This window comes from Leucoraja erinacea, chromosome 3 (genome assembly GCF_028641065.1).
Source record: "Leucoraja erinacea ecotype New England chromosome 3, Leri_hhj_1, whole genome shotgun sequence".
Taxonomy (NCBI): Eukaryota; Metazoa; Chordata; class Chondrichthyes; order Rajiformes; family Rajidae; genus Leucoraja; species Leucoraja erinaceus.
The window spans coordinates 90,022,550-90,045,616 of record NC_073379.1 but is presented as its reverse complement, the minus strand read 5'-3'; the positions used below and the strand labels follow the sequence as shown (position 1 = coordinate 90,045,616).

The 23,067-nt window shown below is 40.3% G+C and overlaps 1 protein-coding gene across 10 annotated transcripts in view; it reads right to left on the bottom strand.

Moving 5' to 3' along the window:
• Positions 1-23,067, bottom strand: part of sema6a (sema domain, transmembrane domain (TM), and cytoplasmic domain, (semaphorin) 6A) — a 105,947-nt gene that overhangs the window by 7,771 nt on the left and 75,109 nt on the right. For 6 of the 10 annotated variants that reach the window (XM_055633155.1, XM_055633154.1, XM_055633150.1 and 3 more), the window contains exons 11-19: positions 22,309-22,440; positions 19,176-19,331; positions 16,878-17,051; positions 16,130-16,270; positions 15,572-15,649; positions 13,113-13,171; positions 9,825-9,845; positions 9,581-9,631; positions 6,257-6,418 (exon numbers count right to left, since the gene is read on the bottom strand). In XM_055633155.1, the coding sequence (XP_055489130.1) occupies positions 6,257-6,418; positions 9,581-9,631; positions 9,825-9,845; positions 13,113-13,171; positions 15,572-15,649; positions 16,130-16,270; positions 16,878-17,051; positions 19,176-19,331; positions 22,309-22,440 (974 nt within the window). The remainder of the gene's footprint in view (positions 1-6,256; positions 6,419-9,580; positions 9,632-9,824; positions 9,846-13,112; positions 13,172-15,571; positions 15,650-16,129; positions 16,271-16,877; positions 17,052-19,175; positions 19,332-22,308; positions 22,441-23,067) is intronic. The other 4 variants (XM_055633156.1, XM_055633158.1, XM_055633157.1 and 1 more) reach the window with 4 other exon arrangements.

Below are 23,067 nucleotides of genomic sequence, written 5' to 3'. Positions count from 1 at the left end.
TGGATGTGGTTTTGTTGAAGAACATGCAGAGGAGACACAAGAGAGTCATTTAAAAGGCTTTTAGATAGGCACATGGATTTGCAGGGAATGGAGAGATATGGATCACATGCAGCCCGAGGTGAGTAGTTTAACTTGGCATCATGTTCATGGCATGTTCATGGCATACCCATGACACGTACATTGTAGGCCGAAGGGCCTGGTCCCGTGCTGTATTGTTCTACAGACACAAAATGCTGTGGTAATACAGCGGAACAGGCAGCATCTCTGCTGAGAAGGAATGGGTGATGTTTCGGGTCGAGACCCTTCTTCAGACTGGGTCCGAAGAAGGGACTTGAGCCAAAATGTCACCCATTCCATCGCTCCAGAGATGCTGCCTGCTCCCGCTGAGTTACTTCAGCTTTTTGTGTTTATCTTCTGTATAAACCAGCATCTGCAGTTCCCTCCTACACTGTTTTGTTCTATGTTCCGTGGTCAACATAAAGATGAGTCCTCTGCAGTCAGTTTCATTGAAGGCTGAAATTGGCGTTACATTCCTAACATGGGCAGAGAAGGCGTTTGACTAGATGAGCTGCAGAGTTGAAACTAAATAGGAGAAAAAGCTGCAGCTCAAGTACAAAACAGTACATTTGAGCTGCAGTGTTTGTCGGGTTGGGATTTAGCAAGCGACATACACTAGAGATCTTTCTCTCGTGTCCTCTATTCAAAATGTTGCAAATTTCTTTCAGTGAAAAATACTTTAATATTATGGACTCATTTCTGTTCAGGTCATTTGTGCAGATATTTTATGTGAACAGCACCATGTTTCTTGCAGTAAAGATGTGGTTATAGGGTTTCAGGTTGTTGAACCCAGCCACTGAGTAAACAAATCATCCGGATGTTACAATAATGATATTGGTTGGAGAGATAATCCTTCGGGTAACAGCAGAATTAGAATTTCAGAAAAAGTATATTTTGCAATTGAAGTTACTGTACATTAAAATGAATGCTGATGGTCACAAAATGGAATGGCCATTAAATGTAAAACAGTGAACACTTTTCCAGTGAAATACCATTTGAAGGTTCTTATCTCCCTTCAACATTCCTGATGATGAGTTGGGCCGAAGGGCCTGTTTCTGTACTGACTCTATGATTCTATGACAGTGATTCAGACGATCTAGTTGTTTTCAGCTTGCTGTTTTCTGGAAGTATGCTGCATGCAAATTCCCTGTCCAGTTTTGAGCATCACAAGAGTAGTTACATGACATAGCTTTGGTTGTTTCAGCAAGCACCTAGTCACCAAAAAGTCATCAACTTACCATAAGACAGCTGATACTAGCCAGAAATATTGAATGCTGCAGACTGCAACCCTAATTCACCTCACCCAACATCATGCATAAGGCCATGGACTCGGCAATCTGTCCTTAATTTTAACTAATATGGTCCTTTATCCCGTGCTAACAGCTAAATTCCAATTTGCACAAATAATTAATCAATACTTCCCAGTCTGATGAACTATTATTAATCCTTGCTAATTTTCTTTGACCATAAACCAAGATCTCAAGTCGATTATGTGGCAAATTGTGGGGGGATGACTAAAGGGAAGATCAAAGAGATCTGACGATATTTGGCCCTGCTCCATTCATGGGACTAGTCACTGGACAGAGACTGTTTGTCAGGCATTAAGTCACAACGTCTGAAACAACACAGTCCAGGAAGGGATACCTGGTGGAATAAGTTAACTCTTGAGGAGGCAGGAAGCCAGGATATCTTCTGTTATACAGTTAATAGAGGTTTAGTGGCAATTCACATAGTTTCCATTTACTTCATATTTCAAATAAAATCAATTGAAGCTCAAAAGCAGTGCTGCCTCTATAATGTTCACCAAAATTGCATATGAATCACAGATCATAAACACACTTAGTCATGAAGTATTGTCCAGGTGACAACCTGTAATAATCATAATGAATAATCCCAGAATATAAAACAATAATGCAGCACTTCATATCAATGGAAGCTGACAGCTGTGACTAATATTTGTCACCTTAAATTGTGCACAAAATGATTGAGTATCTGTTTTAACAGCATGTAATTCCAGTGACCAGAAGTGCATTAAACGTAACAGTCGAAAAAGGGGATAAAGTCTAAATTGACTAGAAAGACTTCTTAATTTACAGATTGTAACACTGAAACAGACAAATACATTTCATGAACATGTCCTGCAAAAATGGACATGTAGGAATCTAATTGTAAGAGCATTGGCCTTATATTTTAGATCAAACATGATTTAATCTTGATCTAGAGTTCAACTCTTTTTCACCAACCTCTTAATTAGTGAAGAAATATAAAAATCAGGGAGAAGAAGGTGAAAAGCCTGAGGCACAAAGCACAGTTTCTCATTTATGCTTCAGCAGTAAAGTACAGATGGCTTAGCAATGCAGTCCTGGATAAACAAAATTCAATCTGAAACTACTGTGATAGATTGCAGTCGGCAACTTTATCTGGAGACATACTTGTCCAATACTTCATGATTATGAAGGGCACACAGATAAAAAATTGCAAGTGTGAAAGAAATTCTCTGGAGTTTATCTTGTAAACCAGCAATTCTCAGCCATTACCAGTATGAACTATAATATTTGTATCGACCAGGCAGAGACTGCAGAGGCTCCAGACATCTGGCAACTGAGATAAGTAGGAAAAAAGAGGGGCTATCCTTGATTTAGGCAATTGAGAGATATCAAAAAACTACTAAACAAGGGTTACAAGGACATGCAGACATAAATCACAACATAGAAAACAAGAAGGGTCCAATCCTAAAGGAGGGAATAATGAAATGAGGGTTTATGTTCCATCAACTGTTTCTCCTATTTCTGTGGTTAGTAATGAATCATACAACATACAGTAAGGCCTTACAACATTTCATACAAGGGGATGAAATGTTCAGTGGGAGGGTGGTCTTCAATACAATGGCAGCAGAAGGGAAGGTTAGGCTGGAAGGTTACATTTGTTTTTTGCTAAAGGGTTCACACTATTAGTTCACCACACAGAAAGGCAGCAGAAAGAAGCATACTCTGAAAGATTTTCATAGAAATAATCTATAGAAATAAAAGTTTCCGGCCAATGTTTGAAGAAATGAAAACAAAGGCTGTTTTTGTAGCCTTTATGAAAAGTTTCAGAGTATTTGATATCAGAAGCTGCTGCACACACATATAATGTCTCACCCACATAAACTGGCCTGTCTGATCATTTCACAAATCCTGCAGCAGGTAAGTATTTTCTTTGAAAAAAATCAAAAGCCAAAAGAGACTAATCATGTGGGTGCAGCATCTCCAATGAGCCAGTGTATGACACAGAAAGATATAGGTTAAATTGAGCAAACGTTTGCTAAAAAAAAAAGCAGCTGTGCAGACATTGCGAGGGGCACATTCACATTGCACGTGCATTTTCTCCAAGATAGTAATGGGAAGCAAATTAGCAAATGAGGAGTATAAGGTTCCAAGATTGAACTCCATGCGGCATTGTGCAAATTAAACAACGCAATCCTCAAATGGTAACAGAAAAAAAATCATACCACATTAACAGTAGAAATCAGCAAAAAAAATAAATCCACTTTGCAATTAAACCATCAAATGCAATTAACACCAAGCTTTATAGGTAATTTAGTGTATTAAAAGCACTCCCACACACCAGAATGTCAGACCCATGCAATCACCTCTGCTACCATTGTACTTCATAAGGGGGTAAACTGCTTCCAGCACTGTCACTGCTCATCATCTTGATATTCCACAGAGCATCAAAAATTTAAACAACCTTGTTTGGTGTTAATAAGGCTCTTGGGTCACTGCCATTCTCAGTCATAATCAAATATGAGCACAAAGAGAGTTAAAATCGATGAAGGCAAAAGGTTAAAGAGGAAACCTATTTGGAATAGGGCCAGTTGTTAGCAAAATGTTTCTGTGGGTCAATTGTTTTTATTCATAATGAGGCCATATTTTGACAATGTTTCCTTTGATTTCCTCACACTCACCCCTTCTCCAGTTCCCGAAGGTATCCTTGCGAAGGTAGACCCTGTGGCTGGTCTGCAGAAGCCAAGAAATTCATTCTCAGCAGTGGTAGTGTTCTATGGGCAGCTCATACATTGGCTGAAATGGTATGAATCGCAGAGGCAGAGCAGAACCCGCTGGCTTCTTTATATCGCATGAGAGTAAATGTTAAGGCAATCGAGGCTGGATTTTAATTGCAAGTGAAATCTCTGGTTGATTTTGCTCCCTTCAGTCCAGCTGAAGAGAAATTGATTGAAATGTTCCAAATTTTGCTCCAAGTAAGATCAGTTACTCAGTGTGGACCAAGAATCAAACGTGGGAATTCCCAGCCAGCGAGGGAGAAAATATTTTATTTTCCTTTTCTCAATCAATATCCACTTCCTCTTGTGTTTATCTTTCTTGCTATGCATCAGGGTTACTTTTTTAGCCAGTCTCCACAGCAACTCACTTGAGCAGGCAGTTGCAGTCTAGCCTTGCAAACATGCAGTTATTTATAGCTTTTAAGCTTTCCTTTGATATTGTACAGGTTCTAAGATAATTAATAGTTGCCTTAAATGAATACCTATGTAAAGATGCCTTTATAGAGAACCTTTAAAGAACCTACAGTTCAGGTCTGACCTAAAGGATTTTTTTTCACCTAATTATGATTTAATAATGTTGTCTTATCACTTTTATGTTATTGAAGAATTAAACCATTCTGATTCATTCTGATCAACATATTACTGGCATAGAACCAGCTTCAATATGTCTCAGAGAGAACTGCTAGCCAATGTTAGATAAATAGTCCGAGCCTAAAACAAATGGCTGAAATACACTTAGTTGTTGCCTCATTTTATGAAGGAATATGTTAGAGAGGATGTAATGAAGATTTACCAGCAAGATTCCAGTCTGAGGAATTTGAGTGATAGGATTAAATTAGTTGAAGTGGTTTATGAGTTGTAGCTTAAACAGAGATACTAGTCCGATGAGCAAGAACTGTGGGGGGAGGACGAAGGATGTGGCTTTAAAAATGATTGAAAAAAAAGATACATGGGATTGGATGAGAGAGACGTTGGTCAGCAGGCGGGGCGGGGGGGGGGGGGGGACGGGGGGGGGGGGGGGGGGACACATGATGATTCAGCGCGATGATTGGAGGAGGGAGGTGTCCTGTTTGATCAAAGATCATAGAGCGGAGCTTGAATCGGCCCGTTCGCGGGGCCGTTCATTGGCCGCGGGATCTTCCATCGCCCTGCGGTTAAATTGCTGCGTTGAGGTGATCGAAGCTCCCGATGTTGAAGCGGGGGATGGAAGATCCCGCGGCCGGTTTTAAGCCGCGCCAGGCATGAAGCCCCATGAACGGGCCGATTGAAGCCCACGATTCGGGCGGATAAAGCTGCTGTTGCTGGAGCTCGGAGTCGGTCACCATTCAGGTCAGCTCCTGATGTTACCGTCCACAGCCTCCAAACTATCACTGATGTGTGTGTGCGTGCACGTGCGGCCGCCAATAACCTGTCCCCCCCCCCCCCCCCCCCCCCCCCCATAAGGGGCGATTTCCACTCCTGAACACTGCCATTAAAAGAGAATTGAATAGGTACAATTAAAAAAATAATTTGTTGGGCTGTGGTGAATGGGATTAACTAACCAGATCTAGCAAAGAATTGAAGTGCCACATGGCCTCTGTCTGTGGTAACAATTCCATGGTTCTTCAACTTTGGTCATAATCAAGTGGTGATAGACCACAAGCTGATGTCAGCTTCTCTATTTACTATTTCATAGGTTACTCGCCCTTGTGGAGGAGTGGAGCACAAAACAGATTGGAACTCAAAAGTGCATAGCAATCCAATCTGTGCATGTTTAACAGCCTTGAATCAAGTCACCGAAATTCAACTTCAATATTGGACATTTGTGAAGGAATGGTGAAAGGTCTAGGTGCAAATTAGAAGATTCCATTTCCTTTCTAAAATGTTATTATTACTTAATATTTGATTCATTTATGAGGTGAGGGCACTGCTGGGGAGGCCAACATTTATTAGGAATTAAGAATCAAAGAGTCTGAGGTAACGTACAGGAGCAGATCAGTTAAGGATGAGAGCTTTCTTTATGCTTGATTTGCTTAGATATACACTTTTGGGAGTGACACCAAGAACCGTTAAATTCTTTACGTATTTGTATAAGATGCCAATTGATTTTATCCATCTGGAAGCAGCGACCCTTCCATTTACACCCACCCTAGGAAAGATGTGTTTCCAAGGCCTTACCGTTGGTATCATGGTGAATGTGTGGAGGGTTAATCACATTTGGGTCAATGATTTCTGAGGACGCAATAACATTCTTCTGATCCAGCATCCGCCCCTGGGCATCATAACCCTCCTTAATTGCTGTAGGAGGGGTGGTAGTGGAAAAGGCAGAGCTGAAGTAGCCTGTCATCATTGTAAACACAGTCAAGGTCATTCTGTTTTACTCAAGAGTCTGAGCTTGTTAAGTCAGGAAAAAAAAAGGAACATCTGCTCCAGTTTAAGTAAATTGTTTAAAAAAAAACATTTTATTTTAAATTAACTGAAATGTTATTTTCCTCTTTCACATTAAATCTGCAATGAAGTAAGTAGCAACAATGACAATTCACGCCAGCCTTTGGCACACTGCATCTGTGTGACAGAAGCTCTGAATAACTGTGATGGTGATAAGAGTCCTTGCTGAGAGATGGAGGCAGTTACTTACAGGATTGTTAACTATGATTTTGCCACAGGATTGTCCTTTGGTCTGCTGGACCTAATCATTACAATGGATTTATTTTTACTTGATGCCAACCGCTGAAAGATTGTGCTGACAGGAGCATTTCATTATTCATCATCAACCTTGACAGGATATATTGCTTAACATGAGGTATTATCAGTGCAACCAAAGGGAGTGTTTATGTTACAAAGGAAAAATGTTGAGGGGAGTGAGAGTGAGCATCTTATCCTGTTAATGCCTTGTTTCTGGAAAAAAAAAAACTATCTACTGGGAGATGAATGATTGAGAATGCATTATACTCTGATAAAAATAATTTATAATTATTAGAAATGTAATATTGCAAAATAGAATATTTTTTCACTTGAGTTAACTGCAAAAAGATATGACTTGAAGCCAAGGGAACAATTACAGCTACATTCTTTTTTTAACAGTGTTGGCTAATATCTTCCCTTTCCAGAATGTTTGGCTTTAGAAATGTATTTATGTCGGCAACACTACGTTTTTAAGATACCAACAAAATGGAGAGTTAAGTAATGAAATCTGCAGGGTTGCAGTTACATATAAATCTGTAAACACAATATATAGAATATTGTGGGAAGTCAAATAGGGGCAGGACATATTTTATAAATTATAGAATGCCAAGGAAGGTTAATGTACAGAAGATTGAGGGGGATCTTATAGAAACCTCATGTACAAAATTCTTTAGAGGATGGACAGGCTAGATGCAGGAAGATTATTCCCGATGTTGGGGAAGTCCAGAACAAGGGGTCACAGTTTAAGGATAAGGGGGAAATCTTTTAGGACCGAGATGAGAAAATCATTTTTTACACAGAGAATGGTGAATCTGTGGAATTCTCTGCCACAGAAAGTAGTTGAGGACAGTTCATTGGCTATATTTAAGAGGGAGTTAGACGTGGCCCTTGTGGCTAAACGGATCAGGGGGTATGGAGAGAAGGCAGGCACAGGATACTGAGTTGGATGATCAGCCATGATCATATTGAATGGCGTTGCAGGCTCGAAGGGCCGAATGGTCTACTCCTACACCTATTTTCTATGTTTCTATGTTTACAGGGGGATTTAGGAAGTTTTTTTAAAAGGGGCATCATTGGTAGACGGGTTGGTTAAAAAAGGCATATGGCGTGTTTGTCCTCGTGGATCAGGTTATAGAATATAAAAGTTGGGTGTTATGTTGCAACTTTACAGAACACTGGATAAACTGCGCTTGGAGTATTGTGTGCAGTTTGGGTTGCCACACTTCAGGATAGACGTGGTTGTACTGAAGAGCATGCAGAGGAGATCCCCCAAGATGTTAGGACACAGATTACTGGAGTAACTCAGTAGGTCAGGCAGCATATCTGGACAACATGAACCGGTGTGAGGAAGAGTTCCGACCCAAAATACTGGAGCATCTCTGGAGAACATGGAATCGTAATGTTTCAGGTAAACCCTTCTTCAGACTGCAGATGGGTCCCAACCCAAAACAATACCTGTCCATGTTCTCCAGAGATGTTGCCTGAGCTACTGAGTTGTTCCAGCACTTTCTGTCCTTTTGTGTATTAACCAGCATCTGCAGTTCTTTATTTCTACGTTCCCCCAAGATGTTGCCTAAATTGAAGGACTTAAATAATGGGGACAGAATAAAAAGGCTGGGTTTATTTTCCCAGGAGCATTGGAGGCTAATGAGTGACACATAAGTTGACACAGGAGCATAATTAGGCCAATCGGCCCATCTAGTCTGCTCCACCATTCAATCATGGCTGATCTTTCCGAATGAAATTCCTCACAACCCCGTTTTTCTGTCTTCTCCTGATGAATATATGTAAAGTTATAGGAGACATAGATAGGGTAGATAGTCAGAATATTTTCCCCGTGGAAGAAAGCATTTTAATGGGGATTTGAAGGGATGTTTTTTTTTATACACAGAAATTGTTGATATCTGGAACTCACTGTTAGAAGTTAGTATTAGACTTTTGGAAGGTGGTGTTAGACTTTTAAGATACATTTAGACAGGCACCTATAGGGCTTGGGCTGGTGATGCCAGAAGAGGGATAAAAATAGGGGCAGGATTCTTGCTTCTTACATGTACTTAGCAACCTTCTTCGGGAGGTACAACATATGGTCATAGGGACAACACTGGGTGAATGATTGGTCTGCTATCTGCCCATTCTGACACATGAATAATGGGAGCTGGAGCTGGATTCATAGAAGAATCTGTTTTCTAGGAGAAACAGCTGGCCATAGGATGAAAATCACAGAACAATGGAGGGATAATGAAGCCACACAAAGATAGAGATGCTGCCTGACCAGCTGAGAGTCCAGCACTTTGTACTCTAGGAAGGAAACTGAAGTTTGATCCATGAATGTTTCACAATGCATGGAAAAACTGAACTCTTGTTCTTTATCATCTGCTGATTTCTAGAACAATCCATAGGCAAGACCATTGCTGGAAGATATGGTAGGATTGCACTTTCAGAGATCAACATTTGAGGCTTAAATATTTTCCATAATTTGTGAATAAAGTAAAAAGGGTCCAGCATTATAAAACATGGGATGTCATGTTAGCAGCAAGTCTATGGATGAGTGCAGTGTTTTAGACACAATAATGGTGTTTATAGTCAGTCAAGGATAGCCACTGTGATTAGGTATCACTATTACTCTAATCAGCAAGGCTTTGGGTTTTGTACTAATGCTAAAATCTACAGAAAACTAATTAGCAAGGTTGAATAATAGAAGACAGGGAAACTAAAGAAAGGATAGCTAAATAATCTACATTAGTTGGAGGGTAGATTTACAGTTAAAATAAAGGCTTACTAAAGTCAATAAAACAGGGTTAAAAAATAAACACTGACCATGTATTGTATCACGAGACATTTCATGACCTTGTGGAGTGGTTGATAAGTCTAAGAAGAAAACAATGATGGAAAAGAAAACAAAATGCTTCAAAAGAAGGAAAAGAAATACAGAAAAAAACTGCAATATAAATCTTGAAAGTGAGCACCAGTGATTACAATGAAGTTAGGAGTTGGGACAGATGCATTATTCATCCAATGTTCTCACAATCAATGGTCAAGCAGTATAATCAGATGGACTTACCATTCAGAGCCACAAAGGAGTCTGCAAAAATAAAGGAAAAGTTTGTTAAAAATGAAATTTGCACCTAGTGGATTACATCATGTTTACATCATAGTTGCGAAAACCATAGTTCCTAAGGATTCTTTTGCAACTAAAAAGCTATGAAATAATCTGAAAGAAAAATGACACAAAGTGCTGGAGTAACTCAGCAGGTCAGGCGGCATCACCAGAGGACACGTTCTGCGGAGGTACTCCAGCACATTTGGTCTATTTTTGTAAAACAGTTTCTGCAGTTTATTGTGTCTCCAAATAATCTGAAAGTTTGTTTTAATATCCATTTATAAGTAGTATTGTGTTATGAGATTTTTCAAAAGTAACCAGGAATGGTGAAAGGAATGCAGAATATTGCCATGAATGCATTACTTGTAAAGTCTTCTTTGCTTATAACATGCTTTTTAAAGAAACAGACCAATGCAATTCATTTCATTTCATTTGAGAGAACTGGATTTTCTTTGAAAGCCGAGGTTTTGTCAACTATTTCTCATCCCATTATTGAAACCGTCCATCTTTTAACCATCTATGTAACCATGGGTTAAAGAAGACAGTTTATTTGCCTGTATCTAGGTATCTAGTAAAAGGTGATATAAATTGTATCTCATTTGATATGATATAAGATTTTTAATGATTTTTTTCTGAGTAAGTAGCTTGTGGAAAGAAAATTATTGTATTGAATATATTCCCAACAGTCTCCTTAAAACAGTCCTAATATTTACTCTGCACTTTTTTTTTCTGCCGCAGTATTCAGTTTTACATGAGATTATTTTTAAAGCTTTTTAAATCACTTTTGGAATAGAGTTGGCAAGGCCAATATTTATTCCCCATCTCTTAATGCCACTCAGATGGTGATATTTAGAGAGCTGACTTCTTAAAACACTGCAGTCCTTCTGATGAATGTAGTCTCAAAGTTTGGTATAACATACAGAATTTTAGGGGTTGGATCTAACGATGAAGAAGGATTGGTGATACATTTCCAAAGTCCGGTAGGTTGCGACTTAGAGAGGAACCCAGACTTGATGTTCCAATACCCCAGATACTTCTGTCCTTCTTGCTGGGAGTGGTTACGGCATTGGGAGGCGTTCTCAGAGCATTTTGTGAACAGCCAATGTGCACTGATGGTGCAACAAATAAATGGTTAATGTCGTTAATGAAACACCAATCAAGAAGGCTGCTTTGTCCTTGATGGCATCAAGTTTCTTCAGAGTTGTTGGCGTTGTACTCATCCAAATAAATGGTGAGAATTCTATCATGCTCCTGATCTGTGACTTATACATGCTGTAGAGGCCTTAACTTGTCAGGACATGAACCTCTGACCAATGGTAGTTATACGTGTAGGAAAGAACTGCAGATGCTGGTTTAAATCGAAGGTAGACACAAATGCTGGAGCAACTGAGTGGGACAGGTAGCATCCTCATCGATTCCATCTATACCACATGCTGTTTTCCTCCTTTTAATGCCCATTGACCAGTTTTTCCTGGGCATCGTGCTTGCTGGCACACTGTCAGTCAGGGGCAGAAATTATCACCTCATTTCGGGAATTCAACACATTCATCCATATTTAGAATTAGGTGATGATGACATTTGGAGCTGTGTGTTCTTGGCAAAACCCAAACTGGGCTATTAATTGTTGAGTAACTGCTGCTTGATAGCACCCTCAATGAGAGGTTCCATCCATTTATGTTGATGACTGGAGGTAGACTAGTTCTGGAAACAATAAACTGCAGATGTTGGTTTATACCAAAGATAGACACAAAGTACTGGAGTGACTCAGCGGGTCAGGCAGCATCTCTGGAGGAAAGGTATGGGTGATGTTTTGAGTCGGTGCCCTTCTTCAGACTGAAGACACTTCTTCTGAAGAACTGAAAACCCTTCTTCTGAAGAAGGATCCCGACCCGAAACGTCACCCATCCTTTTTCTCCAGAGATGCTGAGTTACCCCAGCACTTTGTGTCTATCTTTAGGCTAGTTGTGTATTAATTAGCTGGATTGGATTGATCCCACATTTGGTGAATAGGATATGGTTGGGCAATTTTCCACATTGTGTGTTTGGTACTGAAACAACTTGACCAAAGGTGCAGCAATCTGGAGCAACGCTGGATATTGTCTGATCCTGTTGTGTTTGCAGTGCACTCAGCCATTTGTTGACATCACATGGAGCAAATTGAATTGGCAGGAGACTGGCTTCTGAGGATCTCAGGAGACAGCCGAGATGGATCATCCAGTGGGTACTACTGAGAGTACATCATTGCCATGCATTAGTCTTTTCTTTAACAGTTACATGGGGCCCCGTCATTATTGAGAATGGGGATGTTGATAGAACCTCCTCCTCCCAGTGCCAACCACCATTCATGACTAGACATGGAAGGACTGCTGAGCTTCAATTGGATTTGGTGCATGTGAGGTTGTATATTGCAAGCTGCCATTGCAGTTCAGCATACAAATAATCCTACATTGCAGTTTCAATGAGTTGGCACCTTGTCAATTTTAAGAATGCCCAATGCTATTCCCCACCCACCTTCCTGAATTCCTTGCTGAACCATGTTTAATAAACTGTAGATAATGGGTTATTAACCTGGGGGTAAATCAGTCAAATGTTTACTCGATGTTGTACATTAATACATCAACTGCCAAAACCAGGTTTGTCAATGTTAGATTTGCAATGATTACAGACTAGAAATTGGATTTCACAACTGACTTCTGCATTTCCAGATGACAGCAGGCTGCCCGCTGGGATATGAGGCGGTTGCCATGGAGCTGAGGGAAGAAGATGGGAGGGGATGACCAGAAATGTAAAGGGGGAATCCAGGGGGAAGGAAAACTTAAGTGGGTGAAGTAACACTGGTTAAGGGAAGAACTAAACAGAATCATGTTGGGTCAGGAATCCTTCCATGCTTAGGAGTGGTCTGATGGAACCACATCCTCCTCCATAGCAATCAGTAGAGCTGCCAAACAACCCACCAACATACATAATAATGATGAGGTGCCAATCTAGTGAAACTGCAACACCAGACTACATTACGAGCAAAAACAACTAGCAATAAATAGCTCTGTGAGCTTGGGTGCTGAGATCTGCATCCGTGTTTCATATAAATCAGATATGAGTATTATGCACAGTGATGATGCCAGCATATGTGCAAAAACACCAGGGAAATGTATTTTGTCTTATCCAGCCATTAGGCTTCCATAATATTGCACATCAATCGTATTGCAGAAGACATGGCTTTGACCCATGAATAAAAGCAGGCTTGATTACTTTGGCAGTCTCCCAGACCATCTGTGTTCCCGTGCTCGATATCCTGTTCAAATGATGATCTATGTAAGAGAAAGAGAGAATACCATCCAATGGTTATTAAGAATAAAAAGATAAGTAAATGTCTTAAAATTTCAAAATCAGCATATACTTCAGATAGGATTGACAATATCACCCACAGATTGTCCTGGGACAACACCTGATCTATGCCTATTAGTTAATCCTAGTTGAGAAAGAAGCCGAGTCTTCAGATTAGAGAACTGGAGGATTAGGGTTAGGAATATGATGAGGGATATAGTAGGGGGCAAACGTACATATCCTTACTTACGATTGAACCTTAATACCTTTTGATTTCATACTTTTCAATACTAAAGTAAGGGCAGCTAAGGGATGTTGTGGGATTATTTCTTAGGTTGGACATACAATTCCTAAATGAAGCATATATATTTGGTAGAATAATGTGATTTCAGACCTAGTCAGGAATATTTGAATTAGGTGGGCAATGGCAGGTGTACAATGTGGAATAGGTACAATTTCTATATCGAAAATATTATAACCAGCTGAACTGGGAAAATATAAATACAGCAATTACTATCGTCATACAAACTTGAAGGGGAATCTTACAGCTGTTGGTGCACGAATGCACCTGATGCTCTTGATCTTCCAGATGAAACAGATCATGAGTTTAGTCAGTGCTAACTTAGGGCAGCACGGTGGCGCAGCAGTAGAGTTGCTGACTTACAGTGCCGGAGACCCGGGATCAATCCTGACTGGACGGAGTTTGTACGTTCTCCCCGTGACCGCGTGGGTTTTCTCCGGGTGCTTCGGTTTCCTTCCACACTCCAAAGACATACAGGTTTGTAGATTATTTGGCTTAGGTAAAAATGTAAATTGTCCCTAGTGTGTAGGATAGTTGCCAGTGTAGGGGAATCGCTTGTCGGTGGGGACGGGGTGGGCCGAAGTGCCTGTTTCCGCACTGTTTCTCTAAATTAAATTAAAGAATAACTGTCCTGCATTTTTAGCCACTGCAACCAAGGTGGCCCAGGTGATGGAGGAAACAAATGTGCAGGTTGCAATGTGGGCTACAAGTCAATACATCAAGTCGACTACCTCTGATGTCTTGGTGTAAGGTTTACTGAATGTTGTTGGAACTTCACTAATCCAGACAACTGGAGAGTATTACAATCACATTCCTGATTTGTACCTACTGGGAGGCTTTGAGAAGGAAGATACTTGCAACAGGATAATTGCCATCTAATCTGCCCCATCACTGCAGTATTTATGTGATTAGTCTGGATGAAATTATAATCAAAACTGACTATCACTTTACCTCCCTTCTCTTCCAGATATTGAGCATTAGGTCTCTTTTAGGGAAATGGGTGCAATTTGACACTTGTTGGATCTGTGAAACCACTTGGCACCAAGTGCTGCAAAGGTTGTTTGCTGCTTGGTTTGAGAGTTTTATAGGAAAGTAGATAAAGTGGGCCAGCACTCTGAGAGCACCAAAAAATACAATTGATTTATCTTCCTTAAATTCTTGGTTGCATGGTGTCCTCTTTTAGGGTGTGAAATAGCATGCAATATGATGCATCATGCACCACGTTAGTGATAGAAAAAAATAGTGTAATACCCTCTGATGCAGATATTGGGCCATTTAGAAATGATCTTTTCTTCTGAATGCTTGATGTATATGGATTGCAAAACCCAATATTTATACGGGGCCAGGATCTACCCTTTTCATAGTGTGGTATTTACCATATGGTTAGATATTAATATAAAGATCTGCCTCTTCTTTCATTGAATGGGGTGATCAGTGAGTGAGGATCTGTGTTTGCGCTTTGCCACTCTGCCAAGCTCTTTACTTCAGCTGTGTCTTTCAAAGAATCAGTGTATTTCAGTATTGATGGGCATGTAAATCAGGCAAATTGCTTTCCGGCCACCTTGGAGGGGAGCAGTGGTGCTACAAATCGGCAAAACGTATCTCATTTACGCTCTGCGCGTAGGTTAAAGACTGAAGGCACAGGAGGAAAAATATACTGGGGCAAGGGAAGGGTTGGGAGAAAGGTAAGGTTACGTACCCACACAATATCAGTATTTCTTATTCCATGTTTCATAAGTCATGTTTCATAATCCATGCTTATTTCATAAGCAAACTTCTGCTTTCACTTTAGTAAACTCATTAATTTTTCAGTCTGAGTTCTAACCACCAAGACCACCAAAAAGTGACTGTTCATTTAGAATAAAAGAAGACAAGCAGCCAATTTGTCCGCTATTAGCAGATGACATTCAATCCTCCAAAAGGGCTCAGGGGAACAGGCAACAAACAACTTCACTGCATTGATTTCAATAGAAAGCAGTTGCCAACAGGGCTCAGCCCATGTTCTGTCAATGCTGCTGGCTTCACCTCTCCAGTCACAGATTTTACTTGTTCACCTCTCCTTTATGTAAAAGGCATCACTTACTTAGTTGTCGGTGACAGCTGCACGCATGATCCCTCCTTCAGCCAACCACAGTAGGGGTCCCGAGAGGCAACACAAGCCCTGGAGAGAAGACAAAAAAAGACTTCTGGATGCATATCCAAGGCACAATCCATGTGAACCCCTCCCAAACAAAGTTGCATACACACACGTGCCGCTAGAAACCCTGTACTCAAATAGTGAAAGGTCTGGATAGAGTGGATGTGGAGAGGATGTTTCCACTAGTGGGAGAGTCTAGGATCAGAGGCCACAGCCTCAGATTAAAAGGACATATGTTTACAAAGGAGATGAGGAGGAATCTATTTAGTCTGTGGCAGTGAATTTGTGGAATTCACTGCCACAGACGGCTATGGAGGCCGTCAATGGATATGTTTAAGGCGGAGTTTGACAGATTCTTGATCAGTACAGGTGTCAGGGATTACGGGGAGTGGGCAGGAGAATTGGTTTGAGCGGGAAAGATATATCAGCCATGATTGAATGGCGGAATAGATGGCCTAATTGTACTCCTATAACTTATGAATTTATGAACAATGAACTACTCACTTTTTGCACTTGTTGTGCCGCTCACATCGAGCAAGAGGCATCCTCACGACACAAGTGGAGAAGGCCACAAACAGAGCATTGCTGGGTTTATCAAGCAGCATTCCCACGATTCTTCTATCTTCCACACCATCAATACTGCACCTGACACCGAACGGACAAATTGACATCATGAGAATCACGTTCAATACACAGGGATGTTTTGTGTTTCTGTGGGAATTAGCAGGGAATTATTCCCTGGCCCAATTAATGAATCATTCATATTTTTGGTCTTCGTGCAAGGTGGAAATCATTATGTGATTGATGACATGGGAAATGACAGTGAAGCACAAGAACGCAAGAATATGGGAGTAGGAGTAGACCACAGGCCTAACCCATCATTCAGTATGTTCATGGCTCACCCTTGTTGGCCTCAACTCCCCAATCATCTGCAGAAGTTGACTATAGGAAAGGATCTGCTGGCTCCAGCCTGGCCACAATTCCAGAGCCCCAGCAGCAGGGGGCAAATTCAACCTGTTGATCGGCTACGGAGGGCCCGATGAGGTTGAGATCAGCTGCCTGACCCGGCCTAGGCGCCACATTTTCAGGCGGACTTTCGGGGTAGGATTTCAACTGCACTCTCTTAATTTTATCCGCATTAAAGGAGGGACTGGACCACCAGTTACCGGAAAACCAGTGGTGCATCTGTATTTGTCATAAACCAATGAGTAAATTAGTTTTAATCACAACGGTGAACTGATGGTGCACTTACTTTTCTACATTGTAGATATTAATCTCCTCCAGGAAGATGCTATCATTGATGGAGCCCATATTTGCTTTGGCCAGGAATTTTAAGATGATTCCTTTCTCTGATCCAAGAAACACCACGGTGTAATTCTGGCATGGGCCCGCTGCAGTGTCCACTGCTATTTTAGTCAATCGATACCTGTTTAAAACAATGAATGGTTTTCATTAAAATTCAGCTGTACTATAGAACCACACTGAATGCTAAATATTAAGAGGAATATATATATATATTAAAGTATACTGCAGAATCATCTCAAACAAAATAATCGCTCCATTTAAATAAAAAAGCCAATAGATAATGTCAAACCCAGAATGCACTGGTAAAAAGGAGCAACAATCTCCAAGTGTGATGAAATCAAAATGTAACAAGTTCCTTCACAATATAACAGAGAGCTTTTGCTTGTGTGTGACCTATCAAGTGGATTCTTTAACCAGAGTTGGTTCCCATTTAGCTGTAATATGCTGACTGCTTCAAGAAGCAGACAAGCTCCCTTTTGTTCACCTACACTGGCAGATCAACAGACCTTAAATTCTAAATATATCTGTACCAAGGGCTGCATTGTTCAACCCATGAAATATGATTTTTAGAGAACTGATCGTTCTCTATATATGGGCATAACAGTGCACTCACTGTTTAAACTCTTACCAGCTGTGCTGCCTTCTACCAGACGCTCCACAAAGTCAGGCACTAAATAAATATTTTCCCAGCAACTGCACTACCACCAATGAACAGGAGCTTACACAGCCAACTAAAACTAGTATCAAAGCCTGAACAGCAAAAAATCCACCCTTAAAAAGTAATTACTTGAAATGCCAAAAGTTTACAGAAGGTCAATTAGATTGTAAAACGAGAAAGACAAGTTTAATGTCTCCAATGTGCTCCTTCACACTAACCCCATTTTTCTTGCAGAGACTGTTTCTGCATTTTATATTCTTAATTTTCAGTCTGATGTAATTTCATATTTGCTTCAAAGATGTTCTTTCTTTCACAGTTGTATGGTATCCCCATAATCGTCAACAAATCTGCTTACTTAACATACTCAAACAGTTATGAAAATATCTTTGCTGACAGCCATTAAATAGAATGAATAGAAAACCCAGTGGGGAACCATTCTGTTTCATATAATGAGCTTGGTCTATGTTCTTAATTTGCTTCTATGTACCATAACAGTTCCTGGCCTGTGTAGTCCAATTGATACAATAATATTGATAAAACTCACTCAAAGTATGATTTTTTTTAGCATAGGAGCATAATTAGGCAATTTAGATGACAGCCCTGCCATGGTTGCTTAGTCATTCAATAAAATCATCTTTGATGATCCTTTATTCCATATCCTTTAATGTAAGATCAGATTTGTTAATAACATTGATGCATAATTTTAGCATTTTTGCCATATTTTGCAACTTTTCTCCTGCAAACCTTATTCTAAAACTATATAACGGAGTCTATATTCTTAATTTCTCTTACCAATAGAAATAATTTATTTCTATGTACCATAACAGTTGAGACTTTAGAGATACAGCATGGAAACAGGCCCTACGGCCTACTGAATCTGCCCTGACCATCGATCACCCTGTACTCAAACCTACACACACTAGGGACAATTTTTTACAACTTACTGAACCTAATTAACCTACAAACCCTTACATCTTTAGAGTGTGGAAGTAAACCAGAGCAACTGCAGGAAACCCATGCAGCCACGGGCAGATTGTACAAATTCCAGACAGACAGTAGTAAAGATCAAACCTGGGTCTCTGGCGCTGTAAGACAGCAGCTCCACTGCAAGCGCTGTCTGCGGAGGGCGCTCAGCATCGCCAAGGACTGCTCTCACCCAAACCATGGACTGTTTACCATCCTACCATCCGGGAGGCGCTACAGGTCTCTCCATTGCCGAACCAGCAGGTCGAGGAACAGCTTCTTCCCGGCGGCTGTCACTCTACTCAACAACGTACCTCGGTGACTGCCAATCACCCCCCCCCCCCTCCGGACACTTATTATTTTTTTACTCAAATCGTTTGCTATGTCGCTCTTCAAGGGAGATGCTAAATGCATTTCGTTGTCTCTGTACTGTACACTGACAATGACAATTAAAATTGAATCTGAATCTGAATCCACCAATGTGCAAAGTTCTATCTAATATCTTGAAGATTGCTCTTCAAATAATCAGTCATTTTGTTTTACTTCATAAACATTACCATGACAGGCCAGTAAGAAAGGATCGGCATTGGTTTAAGCTAAGGCTAATTAAAGAGGACCACCAACCTGACCATTGTCCTCAAAAACCATGGTCTATTGTAAATTGAGGGGACAGCTTCGTCCAGTAGAGGGTGTGTTTTAATGAAGTTGAGGGTGTCATCTGGAAATCCATTGGAGGTGATGTATCTTTCCAGAGACGGTGATCCTGCGCAACTACCTGGCCTGTGCAAGAGACAAAAGAAATGATTGTCAAAGAGAGAGAAATCAAACAAAAGACCCAATTCGACAAAATTAGCACTGAGAAACACTTGAGGGTTTATGTGGCATTCTAAGGTGTGGGGATGAAGAGCCCATAAGACATAGGAGCAGAATTAGGAGGTTTGGCCCATTGAGTCTTCTCCGCCATTCAATCCTGGCCAATCTATTTTTCTCCCTCAACCCCATTCTCCTGCCTTCTCCCCGTAGCCTTTGACGCCCTTTCCTAATCAAGAACCTATCAATCTCTACGTTAAAAATACCCAATGACTTGGCCTCCACAGCAATGAATTCCACAGATTTGCCACCCTCTAGCAAAATAAATTCCTCCTCATCTCCATTCTAAAGGTGTGTCCTTTTATTACGAGACTGTGCCCTCTAGTCCTAGACTCTCCCACCACTGGGAATATCCTCTCCACATCCACTGTATCTAGCGAAGGAAATTGTGCATCATGTCTGTAAAAGTATTCTCCTTCTTGCCTTGGATGATTTAATTTGTCAATGGGATATGAAGATTGCTTACTTCTACAACAATTGGACCTCAATGAATTGCTCATTTAATTTGATATCGTGTCTGTGTAATTATTTAAAAACATTCAGGTAGGGCATTTCCTTACGAGCGGTCATGAGCTATCCTTTTTTTGTAAACCAGTATCTGCAGTTCCTTGTTTCTACACTCTTAATTGGAGATCAGCTTGGCTTACTTCCACCTGGGTATCAAAGTTTCATTTAGCTACACTAAGCTATCTACCTAATATACAACCATTAATTTATGAAATTCCTGACAACGTGTACACACAGCACATCTTATGGTTAGTTAAACCTACCAACAACCAGCTTACAATTGTTGCAGAATGCCAGACTGTATCCATTTCTGGATTTGCATGTTAAGATCCTGTGATAAAGTGAGATGGAGCTCTTCGAGTTAATAGAGCTCTTATCGCTCTTAAAGATAGCAGAGTCAGGGGATATGGTGAGAAGGCAGGAACGGGGTACTGAATGTGGATGATCAGCCATGATCACAGTGAATGGCGGTGCTGGTTCGAAGGGCCAAATGGCCCACTCCTGCACCTATTGTCTATTGATGTCTGTAATCCATTTCTCATACCAAAATAATGACCCAAATGAAGAGGAATAGATTATTTGCCAGGATTCCATTTAGTATCAAGACAAGGTCTAGCATTCTTTCCATTGCAAAGAGCAAAGAAGAAGGGTCCCGTCCCAAAACATAACCTACCCATTTTCTCTAGAGATGCTGCCTGACCCGCTGAGTTATTCTGGCATTATGTGTCCATCTAATGTATGATAGTGTTAGGCAGAAGGCAACTTCTCAAACCATTTCTGCAGTGACATGGGTGGGAGTTAGGAGATTATCTCTAGCCATTCATTGTATCAATGCTTTTATGGTATGTTATGGTATAGTGATCTTTGTTAAAAAATGGGCGCACAGCATTTCACAGAAACAGAAGTTCTGGATGTTTAGAATTGAATGGAGCTTGATTTGATGTTCTAGTTAGAATTAAATGACCAACAAGAGTAAAATGAGTTATTGTATCGGGTGGGGATGGGGGAGGGTGGGTGAAAGTGCAGGCATTAATATTGTATGGTTTTAATTATCACAATTGAATATAACATGTAAAGCAGTAGATGTTATATAATCAATCTGGGGATGTTATCTTGATACAGACTCAGCCTGCCACCGGGCCGCCAGTACAGAAAAAGGCTAAAAATTAAATGAAGCACATTATCCTGTCAAATAAAACCACATTGTAAGTCCAAGCATTTTAAATAACTGAAACATGATTGGATTTATCTTGTGTTCCAGAAATCTGAGATATCTGAACAGACACTAGGTTGCTAATGAATTTTATTGGCAAATACATGTATTAAAAAATAACACTATCTTGTTGCATGCTTAAAATAAAACAAGAAATTATTTGGATTGTCGATTTAGCCCTCCATGTGAAATGTTGAGCATCAGTGCACTATACTATTTTTCATATATTTATCCATGTCAACCGTTCCACTATTAATTATCAAATTAGAGGATTTTTCTCCGATTGGGAATCAAAGAGAGTGATTGCTTGCCAAACACAGTGGGAGGAGTGCCCACTTAATGCAATTGTTTCAATCCTTTCCCTTCAACAGGAGGCATTACCTTGTTTTAAATTAAATAGCTTGACACCTCTGCTAAAACAGCAGTGAGAGGAATCTCGAACAAATGCGCTGAGCATTTGCACATATATCATTCACAGTTTATTTTTACTACCTAATTACCATATGAGTGCATTTATGCATTGCAGTGTTTCTAATATATTGGTTATGTCATTTTGTACAGCAAAATTTTACTAAAGCCTTCAAAATGTTAGTATAGGATACTGAAAGAAGACTTTTTTTTCCTCATATTAATTCAGAAGTGCACTTGGTAATATTTATCCACGACCAATATCACTAAAGCACAGCTTATCTAGATATAGTATAGAGTCTCGTTTCAACCAAGAATACAAATAGGATGAGGCAGTTTCTGGCTCAGAGCAGCACTAACAATGTATGAAGCAGTATCATAAGTAGACATTGAGCCTGCAGTTTCGCTTATCTTATATAAAAGACAGCAGTGCCAAATGAAAATAACATCATTTTTTAGAGTCACTTGAATTCATATTGTTTCAAGATTCAGTGAAATGTTATCTTGCATAACTCACTTTTCTTTTGTGTGGGGACAACATGAAGGAAAAATATTGTTGTGCATTTACAGCAAGCTAATAGAATGTAAATGGAACAAATGCCTTGTATTGTGCAGGAATATCATTACATTTTACTTTGAAGAACAAATCTGGCCACAGTCAGCCAAACGTTAACAGAATAAAAGGCTTCTTATGTTGTTTGAACATTCCTGGAAAAATAAATTCTGAAAAAAAAAATATCTTAAAGGCAGCTGGCGTACCTTGGCTTAGGAACTCGATCTTCAGGGACAGGGGTCCACGTGGAATCAGAAGACTTCTGCTCTTTGAATCGACCAGTAAAAACAGTGGCAATGTCCTCCATATCATACGCACAGACCGCTGAGCCAGGGATGCTGCAGGTTGACATTGAGCAGAAAGCCGCTGTTCACTCAAACGCCATGCAGCAAATTAATCCTTAACACATTTTTTTAAATTGGCTTCCTGTTTTCCTACTAACAAGCTACACCATTACGAGCTTTCGCACATTTTCTGGGTGTTTTTCCACTAACCCATTAACCCCAGTCCCCACACCTGGCTTTCTTCCTCAACTTCTCCAAAAATGCAGCTCATTTTAGACAGCATTGATGAATTGTGATAAAATTTATACTTTGTGATGCTCCATCTGTCCCAGGCATTTAGTTCATTTTTGTTTAAGTCAACAAAAGGAACAAGGATATGGCGGACCAATTGAATAACTACTTTGGTTCCGTCTTCACTAAGGAAGACATAAATAATTTGCCGGAAATAGCAGGGGACCGCGGGTCAAAGGAGTTGGAGGAATTGAGTGAAATCCAGGTTAGCCGGGAAGTGGTGTTGGGTAAATTGAATGGATTAAAGGCCAATAAATCCCCAGGGCCAGATAGGCTGCATCCCAGAGTACTTAAGGAAGTAGCTCCAGAAATAGTGGATGCATTAGTAATAATCTTTCAAAACTCTTTAGATTCTGGAGTAGTTCCTGAAGATTGGCGGGTAGCAAATGT